General features: G+C 44.1%; 1 protein-coding gene across 1 annotated transcript; it reads right to left on the bottom strand.

The window, feature by feature from the left end:
- Positions 1 to 185: 185 nt before the first annotated feature.
- On the bottom strand, positions 186 to 13,263 carry emilin2a (elastin microfibril interfacer 2a). Its single transcript, XM_057055700.1, has 9 exons — positions 12,981 to 13,263; positions 12,319 to 12,444; positions 11,215 to 11,405; positions 9,189 to 11,138; positions 5,029 to 5,364; positions 3,323 to 3,376; positions 2,855 to 2,914; positions 2,623 to 2,763; positions 186 to 808 (listed from the first exon to the last, which is right to left on the bottom strand). Exons 1-9 carry the CDS (start codon positions 13,124 to 13,126, stop codon positions 486 to 488), a joined length of 3,327 nt encoding a protein of 1,108 aa, XP_056911680.1. The 5' UTR covers positions 13,127 to 13,263; the 3' UTR covers positions 186 to 485.
- Between the last annotated feature and the right edge of the window lie 4,105 nt (positions 13,264 to 17,368).

The raw sequence follows: 17,368 nt of genomic DNA, 5'->3' as shown, positions 1-17,368 counted from the left end.
CAGCCGGCCATTTGATAGAAAAACATGTCGACTTGCAAAATCTACTTTTTTTTATCTCTGTTTTTTCATCACTTTTTCACCCATGGTGAATATTTCCCCACTTATGGGTCGTAATGGCCTAATTGTGGTCTGATAGGCTGTTAACACAATCACGCCGGTTTCGTCTCCATATAATTCCAAGTCAATCAATTTTAATATTAATTTATTAACACTAATTTACATTAAACTTTCACAAAAGGTAAACGAGAAACAACGGCAACTTAATAATCAAATATGTTAGGAACAAATTCTGTTCCTTGTGCTGATGTGTAAATGGTTCACGTTATAGGAATGACTGCGTAACTGAAGATCTTTGTGCGCTCAGAGTGGCAGAGCGGCAGCTGCGTTACGGCGAACGAGCGAAAACTTTAGTTTGTCCTTTTTCCTCGAGTGCAACAGTCTGGGAACAATCCAGTCCTTGTTGTCGCTCCCAGGCTGAGCTCCAGTTATCTCTTGGCCTGTGGAGCGTACAGGAAGATGGCACTGAAGGTGGAAAGGATCTCCCTGGATCCGGTGGTGGCCAGCTGGCCCTCGGTCTTCACCAGCCCCACGCGGTCTCCTTTCCTCAGAGGCAGGATCAGGCTGAAGGAGGCCGAGCCCCCGCAGGTGTACTCCCCTGGGGCCGAGCCTGCACTTTGGCTGGCGGAGCTCTGCAGCCTCTGGATGCTGCGGTTGGACACGGATAGGACGGCCTGCATGCGCTCGCCCTGCTGCGCCGTCAGCAGTCCAGAAACCAGGTAACGGCCGTCCAGAGGGACAGTGAAGATCCCTGAGAGAATAGAAGGAATCGGGGTGAGGATTCGGTTCTCTATGTCCCACGCGTGCACCCCTGGTTCAATTCACAGCTCTAAAATTTCAAACCCTCTGATGCAAAAGTTGAGTTTGAAACATTGAGAGAAAAATAATTCCAAGACAAAAGTATCAGAAATTCTAAGATGAGTGTATTGATGATAAATTGGATCACTATTCATATAAATATCTTAAAAATGTTGATGAAAACATTGTTTATTGTTTGTATGCTGAGGCTACTATAATGTAAATTATGTTCATTTATTTAAATTTAAGTTATTAAAAGTCTTACACAATGGACCTTAAAATGACTTTATATAGATTTGTTACTGTTATTTATCTTTCAACTAAAATTGGCCAAACTCTGCTTTTGCCTCTTGCATTTAAAATACTTTTTCTTGTTTCTAACTCATGAAATTTCTTTGAATATTTTTTCTAAACGGTTCTGTCACTTTTGTCATCACCCCTTCAAACAGTCATTAATGCTGTAGCTGTAGCACTAACAGTGAGTGCATATAGTCTTTACTATCTTAAATAGTCTCCGCTGGTTTCTGATGAGAAATACTGTATACAGTATTTGCATCCACTCAATCATGATTGTATGACAATCATTAGGTTCTTCTTTTCTTTTAGAGTGACGTTTACAAACAGTGAAACAGACTGTAAATGCATCGTTAGCATGCAGTTATATTAAAATCTTACACAGCTGCATAATGTCAATGCCCAGACTTGCTGCAGTGACTTAGAATAATTTGTCTGACATTTAAATCCCTGAATGCTCCATCATGCAGCTCTGCCTCATGTTTTGCTGCTCAGCAGTTAACGTTGTCCCTGTGCGCTATAAACCCAAAAAAAATAGCAAGTGATGGTAATTATCCTGCAGAAATAAATGGAAATGCACAGCAGAGTGAAAGTTCACTCTTGACTTGACTCCAAATGGCTATTTCCATGTAAATTCTGGTGGTGTAGCTTAAAAATCCTATTGTGTGAGATTTTTAATAATACATTTTCCTCATGAGAGCAGAAAGCAAGATTTATGGTAATAATTTGTCACACTCATTACTGTTTTTATAATGAAAACAATGAAAATTTAATTAACTTTAAATGAACATTAAAACATTTATGTAAATACTGATGCAGGTCCACGTCCATGGGTGCTAGGATGTGTCTAAAGTATCTTTGAATTGATTTTTAGTGTGTGTTTTTGGACGTTACTCATAAGTTTGTCTAGTATGAAAACTAACTTTAAACACAGACTCGCACACAAAATAACAGGTTCAGTGCAGAACAAAGTGTAACAAAGAATCACAGACTGCACGTCTACATAAATGAAAAAAGCCTTATGATCTATGCCACATTTATACTTGTGCATATATTTACAGGCTTATTTTGGTTTTATACTCTCAGCCTTTATAACCTGAGGTACAGCCAAACTTCTTCTTTTATTAACCTTCTTTTATCCCTAATTAAATCTAAAAATAGTAAAACCTGAACTTTTGGATCCTCCCAGTCTCGTGTGGAACAGGAGAAATCAATAAAATACAGTCTGACAACCAGTCTGGTGTCTCTGAATGATAGTATCATTTTCCAGAGCCTCCCTTGTCAATCAGCAACATTTCATTCACAGTTTTCTCCTCTCCCTCAGAGGTTTGCAATCTGGCAGGTTACCATGGTGATGGGTGGGGAAAAAAAATCTATCTTTTTGAGACTAAAAGGCCAGAGTTAACCCCAACATATATTGTGGATAACCTGCTACCTTCCTTCACACCATTGTTGCTGTTTGCTGCTGTGTACCTGTGTGAGGACTGTAATGGCCGCCGTCATTGACCAGAACCCTGTTGAAGCGAATCACGCCAAACTCTCCAGAGAAGCTCTGCTGGGTGAAGCCAGCAGAAAAAGAGAAGGGATCAGCATAGGAGGTACCGACGGCCGAGGCTGCAATAAAACACGTACAAGTTTAGTGAATCCTTCAGCTTAAAAGAAAAGATATATATTTATATATATTTAATTTATTTCTGTATTTTACCTGGTGATTGGGCTGGAGCTTGATAGGCTGGGTTCCAGGGCATCTTTTCTGCTACTGGAACTGCAAATTTTAGAAAAAGGGTCCTAGGTGACATTATTGTTTTGTTTTTTCAGCCGTTGCTGTGGACACATTTGGTGTGATCATCTGATGATGGTCTCCCGTGGCTGCTTTAAATGAACCCAGTGAATCATCCTTCCGCGTTTCTGCGGTCCACTGAGTAATCAGTAAAATCTTTTTTTTTATTTAGTGGAATTTGGCCATAACCACTTTGATACTTTTGCCAACCTGTCACCCGAGATAATGAGATGAAACTTTCCCATTTGAGCGTCTCCAGAGGCGCCAAATTTCATTGCCACAGTTGGCCCACATTTTAAAAACTCAACACATCGAATTCCCACTCCTCCCTCCCACAGGGTCTAGTAAAGATTATGAACTGAGCCTGGTGGTGGTTCTGAAACACTGCAGTACCTTGGTGGCGGTCTGACTGATGGTTGAACGATGCAGGCTGCAGAGGAGGGTAGCCTGTGGAGAAAGCACATCAATCATGTTTCATCATGTGAGGATGAGGAGGACCATCATATCAGCAGAATTCCATAAACAATCAAAGACAAACAGAAATGCACACACGCTGTGCTCCAGCCTCACAAATCTCACATCTTTACCCGTCACGCTGACGTGTTGCATCACTGTCAGAGGCGTAATCTCAACTCATCCCTTAAAGCTTTGCTGGCCCCCGTTTGCCAGAATCCTCCTTCCTTTTCCCAGAAGACAGAAGCACTTCTTGAAACAATTAGAGGCACTGCATTTTCGCTTTTTGGGGAAAATTCGATAACCTCTGCAGCCCCTCACAAAACTTTATAAGACAGGCCATTTGGAGAGCCTCTTTAGAGTTTCAGTACCACTATACCTAAATAGGGACAGACTCCCAGAATATTCCCTCCATCTGAGTTTCCTCCAGTGTCATTCCTTTCCCTGGGATCTTATTTCTTTTGTTGTCTTATGTCTATTTTCCTGCAGTAATCCTCAGCTGGAACCAATGTATCCTGAGAAGATTTGGACTTGAGGGAACGAGTGGAATGGCGGGGAATTCTTTTTAAAGGCTTAATTTGATTATGAAGTTAGGATTCCCAACTAAAAGGACTTCAGAGGGGAGATTTCGGGACTGCTCACTATACCCTTCCTGCCAAAACATACCCAAGTGGGAGCTAATTCAGCCAAGAATCTCCTCTGCCACTATCTGCTCTTCGGTCCAATTTAAGGCGGACCGCCATTAAAGTCGTTTAAATGTCACATTCCGGCAGGAGCGACGTGACACAACACAGAAAGTCTCCACATAATTAATGGTGTTGCGCGTGAAACAAGACAGTTTTTTGACGGCGAGGTCAAAAGGAAGCGTGTGAAACAAAGAAAGAAAAGGTTCCAAAAGGGTTCCCCAACCTGAAGAACTTTGCTAAACATTTTTCTTTTTAACGTTTTGCCTTTTGAACCCAGCAAAGTTTCCCTGGAAGGGTTTCTTCAATCATGGATAAAAGCCTGGAAGTATTAATATGTAGACATTTCAAATAGTTTGAACCGCAGATATATCCGGAATCCCCTCATGAATTAATTCATGAACTTGCCCTCAGGAAGATGTTGCATCCAGGAGCATTTACGCAAACTGCTTCACATAAACGGTCCAGCCTTTAGAATGGATTCTACAGAAACCAAATGGCAACTCTAGAGGCTTTTACGTACTTCAAAAGAAGCAGGAAATTTGTTGTCAGCCTGCTTTGGGTGTTTCTTTTTCTTAACACTTAAACTGGGCAATCCTGTCTGGTGTGTGGCAACTTTTGGATGATTGGACAGAAGTTCTGAGTAGGCCTGGTTAATCCAAAATGTTGTTTTTTCCCTCTTGTGTGGGGCTCAAAGGGCAGGCTTAAGGAAAAATTGGCCAAGGCCACGAGGAAGTACAAAAATGTACAATATAAGGCACATTAAGGCTATCTGGAAAAAGGTGAATTTAACATTGTTTCTGTGGCAAAAGGCATATTCAAAGGCAGAGTGCATGTGATGCAGTGGAGAGGTCTGACGCCATGTGTTAAATGTCCTAAATAACTTTTCAGTGCAAGTTTATTGGACAAGGATCATAAACAAAGCAAAATTGCTATAAAAGGAAGTCTGGTGGCAGCGCTCACCTGGTGCTCCAGCAAAACCCTGGACAGGCAGGCTGGAAGAGTGTTCAGATCCCCTTCGAACAGTCACCCTGCGGATGTACCCTGGAGGTCCTGCCTCACCCGTCTCCATCACCGGTCTGACTGGACCCTCGGGAATTTCCGCCGGATGGCCGGGTCGCTGGGGGCTGGACGGTTGCCTCAGTGAAGGAACTTTGATCACGTGTTTGTTCGGCTGCACTGGTTGAATGGGATTGTATGGCTGCCTGTGGCTGGATGGAAGCGGCAGGGTAATGCGAGGGATTTGGAGTCTGGCCCTGGTGGAATCTGGCAGAGGAGCAGGTCTCTCCGGTCTTGAAGCTATTCCATATAGAAAAAGGAGATGGTGTCAGTACTGTAAATGTGTCAGGATAAGTTCACTTTTCTGTCAAAGACAAACCGCATACTAGCTGTAAAGACTCTCCATCCAAGGAGGTTATTCAGAAAAATGCAATCCACGAGCCTTGGTCAAACCTCTCCTTGCTTTTACAGCGTCTCTAAGAATTTACTGAAACACAAAGATAGTATCATACAGGGATTGAGCTGTGTGTTAGCAAGCGTGCTCCCTGAGGGCACCAACATCACCTTCACTAAGGACCGGAATCGGTCTACAATTATGGTAATAGCAGAGGGACTGTGAGCATACTGTAGGACTTTTTTATGCTACTGTAAACATTCACGCACATACAAGACGGTGTGCCATATTCTGAGGAATCAAATTTAATAAGACACTACGTGACAGCAGTTTGTCCTTGTTAGAATCATGATCAGTCACTTAGCTTTTATGAAATATCTTCCTTCTTCCCACTGCAGGCTACTCATGAACCCATGCATAATTAAAAATGAATTAAACCCCACCATTATGTCCTACTGTGATAATCAGAAACCTCTTATTCATTTCCTCCCAGTGCCTCCTTCAACGCACCAGTTGCCTGAGTGTATATTTCCCATGAGCTTTGAGTCAGTGTTTCCAAAAAATAAGGAGGGGACCACAAAAAGCAAGTCCTTGTGCACCCTTGAGCATCACCAGGACCAGATGTTCTTCCTTGCCAACAGATTCTTCAGACATTGCTGCGGGTGTCTTTGCGCACTCCAACAATTACATCACAATATGGAAAATGGTGTCAGGGGCCATGGAGCAACGGTGTGGGAGTTACAGTATCACTCACGCTCTAGCGTGCATGTTTCTTTTTGCAGCTATGCATACTGACATGGTTCCATCCACCGCACCGCTTTCCTGCAATGATATATAAGTGCGGGAGGCGCGGGCTGTGCTCTGGCGGGCAGACCTCGGGGACTCCTGTTGTGTATCCGTGTCCATTCTATTCTGAAGACTTCCAGATGGGCCCCACCATCCAGAGTTGGAAACACCTCACCTCGTAACTAGAAATATCCCTGGAAAGACCAGCCGAAGCCAAAGTGTCGCCTCAAAATTCAAATGCCGACTAATTTTAATGGGTGCCGGTGGCACCGTAGTGCTATACTTTCCCAAAAGACTTCCACTGACTACAAAAAGCCTTTTGATATCCTGTTTTTCTTGTCCACCCTCACTGTGGCAGACAGTTAATTTTACAGACCGTCTGTCCGATATAAAGAGAGAGTGATCAATTGTGAAGCACTGATCCGTGAAATCAAAGCCTTTATTTCATCTTTATGTCTGTGGGCGTCGACTGTCGATAGACACTTCCAGGAGGGCGGAGGGAGAGGAGAAATTGAGTCCTCTGACATTCTTGGAAGGGCAAATTGGAAGAAGAAAAATGGACAGAAGGACGAAGCAACGAGGGAGTAAAGGAGGCATTCAAAGATAAGGCAGAGAGTAAGAAATGATGTAATTTAAAACTGGGATTGCTTCCAAAAAACAGGAGGAAAAGGAAAAAACATCTTGAGAAGTGAATGAGAGAAGAAGGTGGATTAGTCACTACGGAGGGGTAGTGAGCTTTTCCATATTTTAAAATTCCCTAAAAACAGCTCCCACGCCTAATTTCCAAACAACACCGACAAAATTTGCTTTTAAATGAAGCACTTAGTCACTGCTCCCTGACATCCAACTCACTCCCAAAACAGCGACAAACTTGCACACGCTGCAGCGGCTGTAGCAGCTGCTCCAGGGGTGACACTGTGCCAGTGTTTTGCAACCCAACACACACACACACACACACACACGTACACGTAATTGTGCATTCACATTGAGTAAGGACAAAGGTATTTCGGCTAATCTTTCACTTATGTTATTACAAAACTCGGGCTGTTTGCAGTCTTCATATACAACCAGCCAGAACAGATGAGCTCAGACGTAAAAATTCAGCGCACCCAACCAACACCGGCAATGACACCACACCCACAAAGCAGGGATTTGTCATGGAAATTTCGATTTATGCACTCTTCCTACTGCTACAGACAGACAGTGTAGTGCTTTCTTGAGGGATCCGGGGAAGGAGATTTGCATTTTTACCTCTGATTTATTCGTCTTATTCTTTGTGCTAAGAAAAAGAAAAGGTAAATACTGTTGATTTTACAATCGCAGTTAGCGGAAATTGTCAGATGAGTTCCTTGGCGCACCAATAATTTTCATCTGATGAATAAACTGGCAAACAATCTAAAGAAGAATAGAGGAGAGGTAAAGAATACAGTCACTGAAGAATCCTGTTTATGCCATAATTTATGTTTTCATGTGTCATATTTCGGTCTTTTAGCATAACAACTAGCTTAGTTAGCTTAAAAGCTCGCCCACAGAAAGTAACAGCCTGTTGTTTCCACATTCTCCCAGAAGTAAAAGCTAAATGGCTATGGTGTCTTACATAAACAGTATAAAACAAATCCTGGAAACACTTTGTGTTTGATTTAATTTTAGGATGAGGTGCGGTGTCACGTTGCCTAAACAGCACAACAGTGGAATAAAACATCACTTTGTGGAAGTAAAAAGGAGATATTGAATGACTGAAAGAAAACACACGATCCCATTATTGCTGTCTGTTGTATCGCCACCGTGCCATTGTTTTGGACTGTGGTTTGAAAAAGGGAGGCACTGGTGATGGGGGCCCCACTTGTGACATCACGGCTGAGCGTAGCTGAAGCATCTGTTACTGGGTGTGGAGCCCTGCTTCACCCCTCTCCATCATGACTGGCTCCAGCCATGAGTCAGGGCCCTTAATGAAGACCAGACTCCGCACAGACTGAGGTCACTCTACTGGAATCTCTCGAGGTCGGTATGTTCGTGTATATGTATGTAAGGAGTACAGGAGGTGGGGAGGTGTATGGACCTGTGTGTGCTGATAGATTGTAGGATTGAGCAGCACATTTTTGTGGTGTTGGAAGTAAATTCTGGTGGCAGCTGGAAGACCCCACAGCATGTTCAAAGATGAGCCATTTGGTGTTCTGATCATGATAGAAAGGAGCAAAGTGAAACAAAAAAAATGGAGACAGGGGTTGAATTTGGCATGTAAAAATGTACAAATCCGTGTTCTTATCCAAAAACCCAGCCTCAGACATGGGGCTCCACCTCACTGCTGTGACATATTGAATGACACTTGAGGCAAAAGAGGGAGGCCCGGTGAACTTTGTGTCCTCCCTTCCTGGGAAATACCCTGTGGCCTTTCATGACTTCTGATCCTTCCCTCCATGCCCCCGTTCAGGCCAGACAAACTTAATACATTGTATGGGGGGTGGATTATCTTCAGGAAAAGTTTGTATTTACACAGATGTTAATCGTGCATGATAACTTCACATGATGGATGGCGGAAAAAAATGGCAAAGGAAAGACTTTCAGCATTTTTAACCTAATCTTTGGTTTCTGAAGTGTGGGAAGCCACAGTCAGTTAGAAGGAAAAAGAAAAGGGTCAAACAGTCCATAACAGTCGAGCTGTTAGGCTTCTTATCTAAATCTTGATGGGAAGGTGAATCTGCTGAAATGTTGAAGCGCTTCAAACAAGGCTGGATAATTGTGACGCACAGTGCAAGACAGGAATGCATGTCAGACATTCCATATCATAGGACGCTATGTCAACATGTATGTCGGTTTACTGTGGGGATTCTTGGGTGTAATCTGAGAACCTGGTTCAGATAACCGAGCAAATGGTGAGTCTCATCACAACATCGCTTGTGTTTGTGAAACCCTGGTATTGGCACTTACCACTGCAGCAACTTACCTAGCTCTTTGGCAGTGGTGCCCTTCAACCCGTGTTTGGCAGGCGTGGGCGGATCATTCTCGAGCTTCTGCAAAGAGTTCCGCAGTGCGATGATGTCTGCAGATTGGTTCCCGCAGGTGACATTCATTTTGTGCACAGCCTCCCTCAGATCACCCACGTGCCTCTCCAGTCCATCCTTCAGCTCTTTGATAGTGATGGAAACGGCATCTAACCGCCCGCACACCTTTTCGAGTCGGCTCACGCGTCCGTCTACGGCAGACATGTCATCGGAAACACCTTGCGTGTTCTGCTCGCACTGGCTTAGATCAGAGGAGAGCCGAGTGCTGAAAGAGTCAAGTCTACGTCTCAGGTCCTCCACCTGCCGCCTTGTGTCATCCGACTGGTGATGGGGCACTGAAGTCAGTTTGTCCCAGGATGGACTCCCTGTGCTGCTCTGTACAGCGGGACAGCAGGTTGAATTTATTCTCTCCATATCCTGATTGGATTTGTGCATGGAGTCACTCAACCCTGTAACTGAGCTTGCAAGACCGAGGAAGTTATCCTGGAGATTAAGCAGTCTTTTCTGGAAGCTGTCCATCACTGAGTCGCGCCTGTTGGTGGCAACTGACTGTCTTTCAGCAAGATCTTCAAGCTGCCTGAGCTTGTCTGTGTTAGCATTCACATCACTGAAAAGGACTTCAAAGTCATTCCTATTGCGACTCATGTCCCTCAAAATGTTTTCCAGACCTCTTATTGTGGGTGATGAACCTACAGGGATTTCTGAGGCCGAACACCCAGCAGAGCACAACTCCGCAACAACACTCACCCTATCGTCTAAACCTTGGAGATGGAACTTATTACTGTTAACTTCGGCCTGCAGGGCATCAATAGAGAACATCCCAGGGAATGAATTATTGCTCATTTCCACTAACATGTTTGTGAACTGGTCCTTCATGTTGATCAGGCGTTCGTCCATAAGTTGCCGGAGCACCACTGCCTCATCGGTAATAGCTTGTGTCAGCTTCTGTTCGATGTAGAAGCAGTGTGTTTCTGCATTTTGCTCTGAAATATTAACGCGCGCCTCCAGATCCTCAATCAGGAGCTTGATTTCATTGTTCTCCACAGGTTCGGAAAAGTGTGCCAGCTCGTTGTCAATGCGGATATTTAGGATACGGTGAGCCTCTGCAATGCGGTCAATCTCCCGCCACAGGTCCTTGTGGTTGCTGTGATCTTCTTCTGGCTTTGCTGGATCAGTCTGCCTCTGAGTTCGAATGGGTATGTCCGTGGCGGCCATTTCCCGACGTATTTCCCGCATCTCCTTTCTCAGGTCAGCCTCCTTGGTATCAACAAGCTTCGTCAGGCTATCCAAACCTTGCTCACGACTGTCTTCGCAGGTCTTCTGCAGGGTGCTGATTCTGTCATCGCATGTACTTTGGAGCTTGGCCAAGTGTTCCTCTACATTTTGGTCTAGCTCCTTTTTCATCCTTTCAAAGTTCTTATTGATGTGTACCTGGATGACTTCAAAATCGGCTATAGCTGGAGTCTGTGAGGCATCCATCAGGACGCGGATCTGCCCCTCGTGACTGCTCATGGTTCCCCGTAGGTCTTCCAAAGCATCGTCCTTGTTTTTCAGGTCACTGCTGATGGCGTCCAAGCGGACCATGATTTTTTCCAAAGCCTTGTCTCCGAGGGCGGCGCCTTTAGTGGCCTGTCCATCCAATACCGCCGGGCTGTCGTCTGCACCGGCAGTGGAGGCACTGTCCGGCGGACGCATGTTGTTGAGGAGCGTCACGAGTGTCTTCCTTGTGTCTTCCTGCAGGTCTGTGCGAAGGTTTTCAGTGAGGTCTTTCAGAGCCGACTGGAGACTCTGGACCGTCTGAGAGAGATGGTTGACTTCACCTTCCAGGAGACGGACCTTGTCGGTCTCTCCGTGCCTCGTCTCATGATGGCCCGTCTCTCTCCGCTCAGGTCCTGCAATCAGAGAATAGTTGTTAAGTTTTTAGTCAGAAAATGGAAAACACTTTCTCTGTGGTAGTTGGAGACTTACTCTGCGTGTGTCGGGTGGTATATCCTGGATTTGGTACTTGGTGAGGCTCTGTTTGTGGCGCTGTCTGCCGGTGCTGGGGTGGCTTTATATCTTTACAGTCCAAACCATGGTATCCAGGACAGCATCTCCACTCCAACTCCGTCACTGTTTTGAAGGCAATCTTGTATGTGGGTCGAAACCGGTTTTGGTATCTGAAAAACAGCGTAAGTATTACCACATCTTGGATCTGAATCTTGGCAACAGTGACTGTTTTGGAGGTGAGGGTGCGGGGGCAGGGAGAAGTTTTATTCCAGCTTTTTGTGAAAACATCTGTTACCTATCATATTTCCGACTTGACTTCCCAAAGACAGAAAAATTCCAATATAATATACTGTAGGATTTTACAGAGGAATACATTTGTGAGCTTCTTCTCCATCCCCCACCAATGAAAAATTCTAAACTTTCAAATAGTTCCCAGAGAAACAATAGATGACATCACTTCCCTGAAGGCAGAGCTAATGTCATGCGGAACATCTGGAATGTTGACGACTAAGTGCAATAGCCATCTAGGCATATTCCCCCACTGCATCCTTCTCTGATAACATTTCCCTCACTGAGAAAATAGACAACGGAAAATGGCAAACTGGGCTGACACTTGATATTACAGCTGTGCAAAACTCTGCGTGCTTAGATCCTGATCTAAAATGAGATCATGATGGTCTTAGAGATGCGAGGGAACAAATGTGAGGCCTTTATTCTCTCTGTCGGGTTCTTCTTGCTTGAAGTTAGGAGCGTGCTCCTGTGACATGAGAATGATCAGTTTCCATGGGTCTTTTCCACAACACTGCAGCTCTCAAGCGTCTGTTTGTGTAGTGAGATTACCGAGTTAAAACATGGACAGTGCGTGCTCTTTTGCAATTAATAACAGTTCACAGAGGAATGTAAATGGAACTGAAATCCTGCAGCAGCCAGAAATACGGCCAGCTGCTGGTATTACAATTTAAATCAATAAGTGTTCTGCGTCCAGGTGCCTCTTATTTAAATATTTACTAGACGAATTCAAGTCTGTCTAACATGATGCATCCCCACAACTCCTAGTGTCCCCGTTTTCCCCGGGACGCTCACGTCACTTGTTGCTGGCAGTCGGGCTGGTAAACCGGGCAGGGGGCCACGATAGGCTCCTGGAAGCTCTCCACACCGTCCTGTACGGCACAACTCACGTTCCTGCGCACGACGTAGGCGCACCAGTTCCTGTGGAGGAAAAATAGGATTATAGATGAGCTTGAACGTACCGTACTTATGGGTTGAAGGAAACATTGCTTTCTTCACAAGCATTAATAATTCAGGTAAAAGTCTTACTCGCCAGAGTGTAAAACGCGCGTTCCTCCTCAGAAACGCCTGCAACCACTCTCTCTCTCTTTTTTTTCCTTTTTAGGCCTTATAATTATTATTAGTATTGATTATCAGGCAAACGTCGGAAGAGATGGCGTCACCATCTCTTAATCACTAACGTAATCACTAACATTCCAATGTTTATCTGAAGCTTATCAAGTTTGGCAACGCAGACGAACGTCAGCCAAATTTAGAAATATGCTGATAAAACCTTTGTATTGGGCTCGAAATGACCATAAAAGGTAGAAAGGATTACTGTCAGGATCAATAATAACTGTATTGATCGGGCTATTAACCGGACTTTGACTTTATGAAAGGCGGAGTCCAAAATTCGCCGACTTTTCACAGTTTTTAAGACTTTACAGCAAAAAGTTACAAAACAAAACAAAACTTACCTATTCCGGTGTCTGTGCACGACCCCGTTGTATGCAGACCCCTGGAACAAATCATAAGAGGAGGGAGAGACGTAATTCAGCTGAAAGTTCAGAAAGAGCGTGAAAACTATCCAGCGCAAGTCCATCTCTCCAATTCCGAGGTCCATGCTGCAACAAATGCCTAAAAACTCCAGATGCCTGATAAAGAAGAGGACGACTACTCCGTTATTATCATGCGCGCTGGTCCCGAACACCAAAGAAGCGTTCCCCCGGTGAGTCTATCAAAGTTTGGGAAAGTCCAGATTCTCTGCAACTCCCTTGGAATGACGTGTTGAGTCCACACCCTCCCCCCGAAACATCATATCGGGGGAAGGAAAAACACATCTGACCTTCTTTCAACCTCTTTAATAAACCTGTTTTTGTTGTTGAGGCAGGGTCTTTTAAGTTATACAAGTTTAGATGAGCTTAGGTAATTCTCTGCCCCACCCCCCAACCCCGAAAAGACATGGGCTTTATCATTCTCCAGTCTTTCACACCTCCCTGACCAACACACAATTGTTTCCGGAATGCTTTGAAAGGGATTTGTGGAGGATGATGTGGTCAATTTTGTCGTCTGCTGTGTTGTGAGAATTGGAGAATCGCTGTGGAATTTCTGGGCCAAACTGAGCCCAAGACCCCCGAGGACGCAGGTGAAAACAGCTCTGTTGGATTTTAAAAGGTCAGACTGTGAGCCAAGTTGACACAGTGCTAATCTGAAATTCTAACGTTAAAAAGGATGCAGCACAATACAGTTACACAGGGGCTTCATGTCACTGCACTCGAGGCGAAGATTCTTTGTCACAGCTTTGCCACTGTGCAAAAGTGAGAAATAGAGCGAGAGTCTGCGTGCACACAGAGGAGCCGTGAAGATGATTTTTGTGAAACAGCTTGGAGCAGTTTCCCGCCTGGTGCTCATTGTAGGTGTTTTTCTCCCCTTTGCATGATTAGACGGGTGCTGCCAGTAAACACAGGTGATTATGGAGTGGGGGAGAAAAACAGGGGGTCAGAGTGAGAGATCTAAACAAGAAAAAATGTGCATAGAGATCTTCATCGCACTTATAATAATAATGGTAATAATCACTGGATCCAGCAGTGATGTATAAATATATTGCAGGTGGACATGTTCTTCCTCCCCCCAAAATCACCCTCTACCCTGACAGAAGCCAGACAGGCCTTCTCAAAATTAGACTGTACCATTTCAGTCATCCTGACAGCACTCACAGTGTTTCGGAGGGGTCATGTAAGTCAAAGATGACTAAAAATGATTGGATTTCAGACAACTTATCGACAGGCTTCCATGACACTCACCACCAGACCATCAAAATGTCACCCAGGGCTTCCAGTTACCAGCAGGTACCACCATGCGTATAATTGAATATTACAGTACATAGTTCTCTGCACAGGGCTCTAGAATGTGAAACCCATATGTGAAATGAATCTAATTGCATCTGTAGGTGAGGAAAAATACAAGGCCTGTCAAAAACTAAAGCTATTTGTGCAGATGTGCAGAAGAAACTGCACATGTGTATGAAAATATCTGACTTCCTGCTGGATTCCTGATAGGATCCCAAGAGACTTTTTTTCAAAGTCTGTGTACCAAATTTCATATGTGTTGGTCAAACGTGGTCTGAAGTTTGCTCCTTTATAAATGTGTAGGGGCGCTACAAGTTAGCTCAGAGGCGCACAAGTTATCGGATTGGGGGGTTTCGGATTTAAAATGCGTACTGAGGCTCAAAGGTGACGCAGCCCAGAGATGCGTTGTTAAATCTATCGCTATAATACAAAGTGACTGTTTAAATATATATATGCGTTTGGGTCAGAAGTCTGTTAAAACACGCGAATTCTGAGGCAGATTGGAAAATATTTAATAATTTATGCAATTTAGAGCAACTTCTCCTATCAGCAAAGCATCATCAAAGTCTCAATGACTTTGTTTGAGGCAAATGTGCTCAACAGACTTGTAGAAAGCTACTGCAATGAGAACCATGACATTTCCTGTCGACAACAGAATATCCATAACTGCATATTGTCATATACTGTAGACCTCAATCAAACCTGTGACCTTTGACCATGATTATTTTTTTTCCATTTTACAGCCACTTCCTGTTTTATGGCAGAAGAGCAAAATTCTCCATTCTTTCATGCCCACACCCTCTAATTAAAAGTTAAAAGCTTCACAATTTAGCATTAGATTCTCTTGTACAGTTCAAATATGAAGTCCGATCCAATCTCGTAAGCGTTTGATTCCTGAAAATAACGTGCAAAAATTGCACAGCCAATTAATTTAAAGGAATAATAACTTAAAAATATATTTAAATGATAATTTCTGCTAAAAAAAATTGCCTCACACAGATGGTACTTGGCACTAAATATTTTCCTTGTGGGGTCTTTTGATGTGTTCCTCAGGGTGTTTGGGCACCAGAAGAGGGCAGTACAGCAGCAGCAAAAGTCGCCAATTCTCCTCCTTGTAGTCATGGCAATACCTTTTCCAAAGTGCTCCCAATAAAAAAAAGGAAGACATTTCATTACTGAAGCACCGTGAACAGCAATAATTCAGCTTGCAGGGCTTTGCGCCCCTGTCAGTTACCTGTGGTATGGCCTCCGAATTGTCTATCATTCTTGGTGCAGGGTATCATCATCAAAGAAAACCCCTTGGAAGTGGATTTGAAGCAATTGTTCTTTAATGGTTGTGATGATCGTGGTGCACAACTTGAAACCGTAAAAAGTGCAAATGAACTTAACTTTAGATGCTGCACATGCACATGCACACACCCACACCCACACCCACACACACACACACACACACACACATACAGACAACATTACATTTAGGTAGCTTCTCCTCAATTCACCTCAATTCACAACCTGTAGAGCCGCCTGGAATGGAAAAAGCTTGCACTGAACCGGGGGAAATCCTCTGTCTGGAGCGACGTGTGTGTCATTGAGATGGGCAATTTGGCGAGGGCCGCTTCCCACCATGTTGCCTTTCCAATCCTTTAAATTGCGCTGCTCTTGATCTTCGTATCAATAAATGTGCAGGTGGACTTCAAATACTTTCAAGGCTGCCAGGGAGTTGAGGGAGAGTGTATTTTCTAGCGTATTAATATTATAGGGGGGAAAAAGAGAAAGATTTTCAATTGTAGAACCAATTCTCTCATGGACCAGAATATTTTATACTGAGGCTCTTTAAGATGTCCATGTGAGTTGCGTAATTTTGGTGAAATAGAAAAGCCTGGGTGTTTGTCTGTGGAGGGACACTCACGGCACTCACGCGCTCGCCTGCACACGGTGCCTGAAGGTGCAGAGAAGATGCTATTTCAATATTACTCCCAGGGAGCTTAAGACTTACATTCAACAGCTGAATGATTAGTGAATCCTTAAAAGTTTTCCACTGGAGCTGGAAGTGGTGTTCAATTCCACACACTGCATGCAAAAGTGCCAGAGTATTTTGGTCCTTGAGGACGTAAGAGCACAGACACCTGAAGTCTTCCATCATTAGTTTATTTTCTCCATTTCCCCCTCAACTCTCGTCTCTTTGTTGCCTTCACATTTGCTTCTTACAGATACTTTGCGCTGGGATCCTGATTGAGACGAACTCACTGGCGACGCTGAGCTATACGTCAGAAATATCCTTTCAGTTATTAATTGGCTCACCTGTGAATGACCTTCTCTGGATCGGGGAGATTGGATTCTTGTTTCACTGCATGAGGCAGAGGTTGTGATTTGTTATACCGTCACGATTCCCAGCCTCTGCTTTCTTGGTTTTAAGGGTAAGTTCAAACAAATGTCGTGGCCGGGCACGAAGGGGGGGATGCAGTCTCTGCAGGCGCACACACATAAATAACCCACAAGCCACCCCTCTGCACACACACAGGCACACACACGCACACACATACACATACATAAATATGCATCTACATCTACAGAGATGCCAACACCTTTTCTGGAAAGTTGATTTATTGTTAAATATTGTAAAATGTTAATATAGCTATAAGCTCTGCTCATGAATAGTTAATTATGGGTGCGGTGCACTCGTCACCTGAAATGTTAATGAAGTGTGTGTGTGTGTCTGTGTGCGTGTGTGTGTGTGTGTGTGCGTGTATGTGTCTGTGAGAGAGAGAGAGAGAGAGAGAGAGAGAGAGAGAGAGAGAAAGAGAGAGAGAGAGCTGCTGAGCAAATACAACAGATGAGCTGAATCCAGAGACAGGTGCCCTTTCACATGGGGAGTGATGAAATTAATGAATGTGGGTGTGCAAACAAAGGGGCTGATACAGGAGGTGCACTCTCTGTGCATTTGTGCGTATGTCAGTATGCGTCAGAGAGTACTAGACAGGCGAGACAAGAAGGCCCCACCTCATCCAATTTAAGCA

Source organism: Takifugu flavidus, chromosome 15, assembly GCF_003711565.1.
Source record: "Takifugu flavidus isolate HTHZ2018 chromosome 15, ASM371156v2, whole genome shotgun sequence".
In the NCBI taxonomy this organism is placed as follows: domain Eukaryota; kingdom Metazoa; phylum Chordata; class Actinopteri; order Tetraodontiformes; family Tetraodontidae; genus Takifugu; species Takifugu flavidus.
This window is presented reverse-complemented; position numbering and strand designations above follow the sequence as displayed.